This window comes from Alnus glutinosa, chromosome 14 (genome assembly GCF_958979055.1).
Source record: "Alnus glutinosa chromosome 14, dhAlnGlut1.1, whole genome shotgun sequence".
NCBI lineage: Eukaryota > Viridiplantae > Streptophyta > Magnoliopsida > Fagales > Betulaceae > Alnus > Alnus glutinosa.
In genome coordinates, this window is record NC_084899.1 from 1183376 (window position 1) to 1193842 (window position 10467).

General features: G+C 36.5%; 1 protein-coding gene across 3 annotated transcripts; it reads right to left on the reverse strand.

Annotated features, from left to right (window-relative positions):
• Positions 1–5036: 5036 nt before the first annotated feature.
• LOC133856486 (protein Brevis radix-like 4) lies at positions 5037–10467 on the reverse strand. Of its 3 annotated transcripts, XM_062291525.1 has the most exons (8): positions 10130–10467; positions 9907–10039; positions 9685–9809; positions 9341–9604; positions 7321–7456; positions 6652–7052; positions 5507–5627; positions 5037–5144 (listed from the first exon to the last, which is right to left on the reverse strand). In XM_062291525.1, exons 2-7 carry the CDS (start codon positions 10030–10032, stop codon positions 5549–5551), a joined length of 1131 nt encoding a protein of 376 aa, XP_062147509.1. In that variant the 5' UTR covers positions 10033–10039; positions 10130–10467; the 3' UTR covers positions 5037–5144; positions 5507–5548. The 3 variants fall into 3 exon arrangements, with proteins under 3 accessions (XP_062147509.1, XP_062147510.1, XP_062147508.1); XM_062291526.1 differs by lacking the exon at positions 5037–5144 and having other exon boundaries at positions 5223–5627; positions 10161–10467; XM_062291524.1 differs by lacking the exon at positions 5037–5144 and having other exon boundaries at positions 5223–5627.

Genomic DNA, 10467 nt, shown 5'->3' on the forward strand with positions numbered 1-10467 from the left:
GACCACTGGCACTGAGCAAGGAAGACAGGGAGAAAAAGGCAAATCACACGCTTGGATTTGGACTTTGAAAAAGTAAAGGTTGTAATCCCACCCGAATCCAAACTCCACTTGATAAGGTTAACAAAGAATACAAAAAAAAAAAACTCGGCTTGAGTTTGGCTCAAGCTATATGTCAAACATACCACGAAGATGTCCTAAAATTTTTTTGGTTCTTCCAATTGTTTTACATAAATTTAACCAGCTCAAGGATGAGATTGTGAGATTCATTTGTTTCGAATAGTCTAAGATATAAGATTTATCTACCTGAGACAGGCGAGCTTTGTAGTCTTCATCGGCTCTCGTTGAAGGGATTTCAATATGTAAGAACTAATAATAATTTAAAGAGAGATAAAAAAGAAGAAGAGAGAAAACATAGATTTTAGGTGGTTCGGCTTATGGCTTACATCCACACGTCAAAATCTTTTCTTTGACTACATATTTCCTTTATTCATTTTATAGTATACAAGACTCTATTTATAGAGAAAGAGTCTTAACGTTACAAGTCTTTTTTAATTTTACATTAACAACAATAAATTTAATTTATCATTTTATAACTCTTGTTTCTTGAGTACTTGTAACTATTGTCTCTTACTTGCAACTCTTGTCACTTGATTTCTTATAACTCTTGTCTTAATACAATCCATGTCATCTATATACTTAAATTAGGCTTGATAAAAAGTTTGATTCTTTTATCATTAGTCAATTCAATTTGAGTTAAGGATGTCAATTTGTGTTTTCGTGGTGGGTTTGAGTTGTAACGAGACATGAATATAAAATTATTTAGGTCAATTTTAACGTGCTAATTTCGTGTCGGGTTCACATGTCGTGTAAAAAATTGTCAGTTTTAAACGTCTCTTGTCGAGTTCGGATAATGTATGGGTATAAAGTTATATAAATCAACCATAACCCTACCAATTTAGTTAAACAAGTCAAACCCCTCAACCCGAACTCTCTAATTTTGCGTTGAGTTTGTGTCGGGTTTGCAAGTTATGTTGAAACTTGCACGCTTTAATCTAAGCTCAACCTATAGTGAACAAAGTATTATTTTAAATTGAGTTATAATTTTATTTTATTTTTTTCATTTTAGTTTATTAAACTGACATGATTCTCATGTGTATTTTTTAATAGGACATGTTTTCTTAAATGTACTTTTAAAAATATAGTGACACATGACAGTTTAATAGATTGCGTTTAAAGAAATCCGTCCAACCCAATTAAAAATAAAAAAAATAAAAAAGAATAAAACTTTGTCCACCTTTAATGAAACCCGAACTTACATATCCCTATTTCTTAATCAGAAAGTTCAAAAACTACGTAACATAATGAAGATAGTTAGAAGATAACTTGGATGAAAGAACGAAAGTGTAAATGTAAGAAGTTCCATTAATTCCCTTAGGCTTAGGCTCCGTTTGTTTGTTTGGTGTGCCTGATCATCATCGAGTCATTTTAGACCACCATCGGGTAACTCCAAGCCACCCTGGACCACAATTGAGCAACCTCTGAGTCACCGCCCGACCACCATCGAGCCACTGTCGTTTACTACTGAACTATCGACAGGCTTCCGTCAGACCACTGTCGAAACTCAATTTATCAGGTTAATTTTTTTAAAATTATTTTATATTAGTATTTTTATGTTATGAATAACAATTGATTTTTATAAGTTAATATAATTGATTGAAAATATAAAAAATATTTGTAATTTTTCGTACGTGTCAAACACAAAAAAAATATTTTCTTGAAAATTAATTTATCTCAAAACATTTTACGCCGGAAGAAACAAAACATTAAAATCCATTCTCAAACTTGTTTATCAACATAATAACTTGTTTGAGTTGTACTAATTGATAAAATATTTCCTAAAATAAAGATGTGAAAGAGAATATAATATGAAATATAAATAAATAGACACAAAGAATTACATGGTTCGGTTTATGACCTACGTTTATAGAATAAAAAGTAAATGTAGCCACGTTTATAATATAACAAGCTCTTATTTATAAGAGAATTAAATAATACAAATAGACTTCAATTACAATTAGGTAACTGTGATTAAGTGATAGACTTTAATTCTAATTATGTCAGTCTTCAACTGTGTCTAAGTAATAATCTTTAACTGTAATTAGGTTACAATCTTCAATTATAAGTAGGTGACAGTCTCCGGCTATAACTTGAATTTTATATCTCTTATATACACTAACAAAATGAATTACCCTTTCAATAAACAAACATAAATAGGTATATATATCAAGCAAATCGAAATTCTAGAACTTTTCATGAAATATTCGATTCGTTTAAAGAAAAAGTAGAGAGAGAGAGAGAGAGAGAGTAATTATGGGTGTTAAAAAGTGGAATAAGATCCCATACATGTAGCTAATCGTTTTAGAGCACTAGAAACTTTTGGAATGGTGAACGTGGTGCCGTTTTCACCAAGAGATATTGTTCCATATTCGATAATTGTAGAAAAATGAAACGATTTTTTGGGTAATAATTATAGGGTATTATTGGTCACAACAACTATTGTAAGCCAATTTGTAAGCCACTGCATACTTTTTATAAATACAGTAATGCCCTTTTCCCATTAATAATTGCAACTCTTCCAACTCAATCAAAAGATGCAATCTTTGAAGAGTTGTATTTATCCCCCTATCAAGGAACACCTTCCCTATCACTCTTGAGAGATAATTGTATATGTGGGAGCAGACCACCCTCCGGCCCCCCCCCCCCCCCCCACTCCCCAAAGTTTTTCATGTTTATCCTCTAATTTTATTTATTTATTTTTTAAAAAAAAAACTTCACTTAATCCCCTTGACCTTTCATCACATTTGCAATTATCTCCCTAAACTTCAAAATCTCTAAGTTTTTTAGTGTATCAAATTTTCAATTTTTTTTTTTTTTTTTTTTCACTTTCACATCTCTCCATTTAAAATTTCCGTTAAATCTTAATTGACGGGCGTCTAAATTTTCAAAATGCCGCTCTTTCTTCTTCATCTTCTTCTTTTTTTAATTTTCAAAAAATTTGGTAGGATTTCCAAAATGCTCATCCTTTTTCTATCAAAAAAAATTGCAAGAATTTAGGCGTTGGTCAAGATTTAACGGAGTTCGCAAAAATATTCAAGTATGAATCTTTGAATTTTAAATTTTTTTTTTTTAACAAAAAAAATAGTATTTTTGAGAATTTTTACATGATTTAACTGAAAATCTTAACGGATGTGTAAAATTGAACCAAAAAAAAAAAAATAATAAAAGACGGATACACTAAATTGAGAATTTTTTTAAGTTTAGAAGGATCATTGCAAAAGTAACAACGATTCATGGGGTTAAACCAAGTTTCTCCTTAATTTTTTACCCTCCCCAAAAAGCATTCTTTTTAGTTTTGCTGCCCAAATTAACCTAAATTTTTAGTTCCGCTCATGTGGGATTAGACACTATTATATTGCGATCACCCCCACATAAACCTTCAAATGAGACCAAATATGTCTCAATAAAATGTTTTAGGGTTAAATATATTTTAGCCCCCCAAACTATCAGCCTATCTCCGGATGGCCCCCCAAACTACCAATGCTTAGATTCTGGCCCCCCAAACTACCACTTTCTGATTTTTTAGCCCCATCCGTCTATTTATGCCGTCAATTCTAATAGAAATTTGTCAAAAACCCGAAAATACCCCTCCTTTAACTGTGAGAATTTCAAAGTGTAGGAGAAGTATTTTCAGATTTCTGTTTAAAATTGACGGCATAAATGGACGGACGGAACAAAAAAATCAGAAAGTGGTAGTTTGGGGGGCCATCCAAAGAAAGAGTGGTAGTTTGGGGGCTAAAATATATTTATCCCAATGTTTTAATAATGAAATTGTAGTAATTGTGTGAAATAGGCCTGTTACAATCAAGAACGGAATTAGAAATTTAATTTGGAAGGGATAAGATTGCAATGGATTTTTTTAAAGAAGTTGTCATTATTAAAAAACAAATTTTTGGAAAGAAAAAAATATTTTTACAAATTTTGGGAGTGGGGGTATGATCCAATAATGTTATATGTAAGACTCATATCTTATCATTCCAAATGTGATATGCCTTTTAAAATTACCATTGAATTTGAGATGGATTATTTTTTTTTTTTTTTATTGACATGTCCACACAAGAGGGAGAGGGAGATTCGAACTAGTGACCTCCGCTTCATGAGGCGTGGTCCCCAGCCTATTGAGCTATCCCTTGGAGACGAATTTGAGATCGATTATTATTAGATTTTGGTCCAATAACGGATGCTAAGGACTATCACGTCAGCTTGTAAAGTACTCATAATAAAAACTGTAAGGCCAAGCTAAATCTTTTTTTTGGGGGGGGGGGGGGGTTACTAAATTTTTGAGTGGTCTAAGCAAGAATGGAGTAAACTCTATAAGCAAAAAAAAAAAAAAAAGAGACCTAATATGTATGCTTATGAAGCTAGTTTGGAAAATCGTCACAATTAGTGGCATATAATTTCGTTAGCGAGATAAATAAATCAACTTTAATCCAACTGTGAAGCTAGTCTATTATCAAAATATGCTTCAACGGAGTATTGCCTGCATGCCCCCAATTGATTTTTTTTTTCAGCCCTACCTAACATAGGTTCAAATGGGCTGTATGTGGTCCAACTACAAGTCCATGACCAAGCCCACTCTAATCAGGACTCAAATGGACATGGATCAAGATTGGCTTGTTCAAATTGCATGTCATTTTGACTGCATACAAAAATTGAAGCCCATTTGTTTACAAATGTTTAGTTACCCACTACGTTAAGGGAGTAATGCTATAATTTCCTCTTGTATCACTCTTGTATCCTTCAAAAAATAAGGTGACTTTCAAAATCACCATTGAACTTGTGATTTATCACTATTAAATTTTGATCAAATAATAATTTTACAAGCGACTTCATTAGGGTGAACTGACGACGAACCTGTGAAAAAAAGTGTTTGAATAGCAATTAAACGATTAAATTTATTAATTTTTTATGGGCTTAAACTTTTGGAATAAGTAGTGATTTAACGTAACATCAAAGCAAAAGTTCTGAATTCGAACCTGCCTCTGTAATTTGTCTCCTATTTCAAGTAAATATTCCACGTATTGAACCTATTTATTTAACAAAAAGCAGCAACTTGAAATTAGGTGGAATATCAAAAGAAGCTAGATCCTTAAAAATTTATTCAGGAAGAAAAATGAACATATTCTTTTCATTGATATTGACTTAATCATGTTATAAACTTTACCACCCATATCCCTTGAGAATATTCTGAAGCAATAACGAAGACAGAAAAACTTTCATAAGCGTGACTCACTTACAAATGGTGTGTGTAGCCCCCCCAAACATGAAGTGGCGCCAGTGGCACCTCACCTCTTTGCACATCTAATTTATCTATAGACGACGAGACTTTACTAGTGTGGCCAAAAATAAATAAAAGAAAACACTCCAGTAAGCAACATCTCCTCCACACCTTGGAAAGCGCCAGTATCCATCCTCTTTGCTCAATCACAATTCACAAGTACTGTTCATGTATCCTGGCACGGTTCTCTTCCCACCATAATCTAGCATGCATCTCCCCAAATTTTTCTCGGCTGCCAAACACGCATATAACAAGAATATCCAATAGCATTCGAGTCAATACAGAGAGAAGTAACATTTCCACGTTCAAAACTTTCTTATAGAAGAATAAAAAACCAAAGGGAAAAGAAAAGAATTAGTGGAAGCAGAATAATTAGTAGCAGCAATGATGATGTTCTTAAAGATGTCATAGGTGATAATTGTGTTGGTTTGAAATTCAAGTCACAGTTGGCCATCGGTCGAACCTCAATTAAGGCCTCGATAACATGATATGACATTGTGCCTTAAGTCTAATCATAGTCCATAGAAAGCCTAGTTCTTAAAGCATTCACAATGGATCTGAAATCCTAAATTTTCTTCATAAAGCTCAATTTTCTTCTGATTTTGGTACTTGTCCCACCCTGTCATCAACCATATGAAACCCTAATTGAAAATAACAGGAACTTTGCCGCCACAATGCTTAAACCAGATCATTTGAGATCTTGGCAAGCCAAGTACAAGCTAATAGGGAGGATGGCCAGCATACATGGATAGATTATGCCCATCAGAGAAGTTAGTTGACTAATCAAATCATCCTAACATCAGATTGACAACTTGTAGGTAAAAGGTGGGGCAGCAGGTGTAAAATCATATCATGTTTGTTCTTTCACTATCAAAATTGTAAGAAAATGCAATGACCAGAATTTTTCACATGGGACCCATCAATTCATGATTTTGACAAGCCAAAAGTGCAGGAGCATTGTAAGCATCCCACCAACGATGCTAATGGATTAAAATACCAGATGACCATGACCTAATATGTACTCTATCATATAGTTGCAAGAACATCTAAGTGCGACCATTAGGATCAAACCAAATATCTAATCTGTAATCGATCAGATAGTTGGAAGAAAATCAAAGGTTGTACAAGGATCAAAATTCTACCAGGCCAATTTATTTGTACTGGGCCATGTCTGATGAGGTACCTCATTATAATTTTCACTAGGTATGCTTCTTAGGGAACTCTCTATCTGACCAAAAAGTTGCCAAGAAGCTCACCTGAATCTGACTCTTCTGAGCTCCCTTTTGCCGCCTGGTAATGCTCTAATTGTGATGTAAACCCCTGGTTCATCTTGTTCAACCCATTCAGTCTCAAGATCACTAGCATTACTGATGGATAGCTCCCCTGAGCGATCTGCCTCCCTCGATGAGCTACTTCTTATAGAAGCATCCATCGATGATGTCTCTGTCTTGGCACCACTGATGCTGGAGAGTTTTGGGGTTGATCCGAGGCCACCTGAGTCATAGTAATGTCGAGATTGCATAGAGTGTTTTTCAAGTGAATCTGAAGATGAGTACCCCATTCCCATCCCTGTTGGACGGTATAAGTTACGAGGTAAGCGTTCTCTGGTCAATGGGGGTGTGACAGGGCTGCCTTCTGCAGATTCCATCTTTGAGCTCTATAAAAGGAGAGAAGAATGACAATATTAGCACATAAAAATGACAAAAAGGAAATAATTGTGTACAAATTATTAGCACATCTATGGGCCAGGGCCATGCATGTGAAAATGTGATTGAATGAAAAAGGTTTTGGTTGCTCTACTATACATATTGATACCCAACATCAAACTCTTAAAATTATAAGTGGAATAACTACAGGCTGCAGCCATCAAGTGCTTTATTGTCCTTGATAATATGTCTTAAGAGGTTATTAGGCTTAGAGCTGACCTCATCTTCAGATCTTGGGGGGGTTGGAAGTGGGAAAGCTTGGCGATTGAATCTCTGGACGTTGTACAGTTCCATAACCCGATCATAGTTCTCTGCCCACCACCTTTGAGCTTGCCATTTATTAAACAACTCTCGACTGATCATAGAAAATAAACTTCAATCAAAATTCCTGAGTTAAAGAATAACTGCATGAGCAGTGAGAAATAGTGACCCATGCCACATTACAAGTGTCATACATTTTTATACAGTGTCAATCCGTTTTGTTGATGATAGAGAAATGCAAGTTTTATTTTTTTTTTCTCTTTTGGTAATAATACTCTTACACATCTCACAAACATGTCATCAAGTTTATTACCTGCTATAATTAGTCCGCGTGCCTATTGCTTGAAGCCTTGAACCAATTCCATTATGTTAAACTATCATTGGTTATGGAACTGTTGTCAATAATGTTCGACCAGTGAACTGCACACTCATACATTTTGACAAAAGGAACTCAAGAATAATTAAAAGCAAAAACTGACATTCGGTGCTTGTAATAAAGTAGTTTTTATGGTGGAAACCATGACCTAACATTAGGGAGGGAGTGTCTTTGACTATAGAAAACAGGTGGGTCCACATTCAATCAATTTCCTTGCTACATTACCAAATCAACAAAAGCACAAAAACCATTAATTGGATCTTTTATTTGGTATCACCTTCATTTTAAAGTCAATCCATGACTCCAAATTATTGTTGATAATTATCCAAAATATTTCCATACTCCATCTGATAGGATTGCACCCAATATTCCCATACTACTTTACAGCAGTTTTTGTCTCCTCCTAGAAAATAAGGAAGCAGCTGCAAAATCCTGCCAACACACTGCTAATGGAGGTTCACATTTTGTCTTCTATTTAGTTTTGGTGGCAGATGATGTGGGTATTCCAAGTTCATCAGAACATGAAATGACAAGAGAATGGTCATAAAGAGACAAAGCCACGGAGAATCAGGCAGGCGTGAAGGAATTTGAAAAAGGACGGGAAGAGCCTTCTCCGACACGACGACAGTACTCAGTGAAATAGGTACCCAACACAATCAAATCTGCCCCACCACCATTAACAAGTCACAATGAGTTCTCCTTTTGGACTTTTTTGGATTGCTTTTCATAAGGGCGTGAAAATTGCTGTCAAAGTGCTGGCCCCACAAAAATTCCTCATATGAGCAGAGGTTTCCAATGGGTAGTGTTTGGATGTCACGTTCAAATGGGTTCCCTTTTTTTCTATTAAATAATTAAGAGAATAAAATGAGTGGATTGAACCATAATTTATATAGTTTTAATGTAGTTTTATATTGATACATAATATGATAAAGAAAAGCCTAGTTGTGAATGGCCCCCATAGGAATGAAACAAAGTCATCCCCGCATTGACACATCTCTAACAATTTGATTATCAATAAAAATACAACCGTTCCTTTTTCCTTTTAGCTTTTAAAAGCTACCCAAAGCTTTAACTAAATGTTCATGCCCAAGAACCACACGGATTACGGGATTAGGATCTTCTTTATTTAAGTGAAATAATAAAAATAAAAAATAAAAAACATTTATTTTATTTTGTTGTATAATTCTGTACATCATGTCACGTAATTTAAAATAACGTAACAACTTGTGGTCATAAATATGTATAATTTAATCTTATCATAAAATAATTTCTTAATTTCTCTCTATTTTAAGTGAGACGAAGAAGATCCAATTCCTCTGCGTACGATATAAAGGGCCAGTAAGCTCTCATGCCAAGAAATGAGTCTTTTTCCATATAACCAACAAAAATAAAAAAATAAAAAATTAACGCATTTAGCGACACATCCAAACACCTCCATTCTAAACAGTGTAAACACCCGAATTGTGACGTATGCAATTCACCAACAGAGTTGCAAATCATAGTGTCACACAGTAACTAAAATAAACTAAATCACAACCACCGTCGGATCAAAATCAAACTATACCAAAGGAACAGGGAGAGAGAGAGAGAGAGAGGGCGTACCTGAAGCGTATCCTCTTGAGATCGTTCCCGCCACGCGGGAGCGAGACGAAGGTGATGAGCACGCCAGGCTCCACCTGGGCCACCCACTCCTTGGGCTCACTCTCCTCCACGAACACCACCGGCTCCACCACCCTCCGCCCGCTCCCCGAGCTCGGCGTCCCCTCCCCGCTCGAACTCGACATTCCCTTCAGCCTCGCCTCCATCTCCTTCCCCCACACCCTCGTCGTCCCCGAGCTCGAACTCCCCGTCCTCTTGTACGACCACCTGCGTTGCAATTTTAATTAAAATGAATTAATTCACCGTTTCTTATTAGATATTATATATTTAAGTCGAATTTTATCGACCTGAACCGCTCGGACTCGGCGTCCGACTCGCCGGTTCCCCTGAGTCGACTGGCCGGCAGCGGAGGCCCTGTGCAAGGGTTGCAGCTCCGGTACGCTCCCGAGGCCTTCAACGCCATGTCCTTGAGCTGAAATTACGTAATTACCCCCGGTCACCAACACAACCCCGAGAAAGGCTGATAAGATTAGGGTTTCAGGGAAGGAGAGCACGCACGTACTACGTACCTGAGAAGTGAGGGATCTGATAGCCTGAGTTTTGGCGCCGGACGCATTGGCTGTCGGGTCGGAGTCTTCGGGTTGACCCGGCGAGTCATCGCCGAGTTTCTTGGGCCGAGCTATGCACGTCAGCATTTTTTCTCTGCGACACACACAAAGAGAATTCACATTATAAAGAGGTAATGCTTACAGTTACAGAAACCAAAACGGGTCCGTGGACCGTAGCCCGTACAGTTTGGTAGGAAGGGCTTCTACGGTGAAACCTGCGGAGCGCGCGGCTGGTTGGATTTCAGAGCGCAGAGAAGGAGACTTTTAATGCCACCTTAAATTACGCCCAGAGAATCTCTGAAAATTGAAATACAAGCTATGGACGGAAATTAAAACTTGTGGCAAAGAGAAAGAAGGAAAACTCATCGGAGTTAATGGCTGGTTACGAGGTTTGACGCGGATTTCGGAGGGTGTGGAGTGGAGTGGGGCTGGCAAAGGTAGACGGAGCGCGGGGGCCGGGGAGTGAGGTAAAGGCAGGCTTGGCTTTTCTTTGTTGCATACTTTGCTTTGCTAAAATGCCAA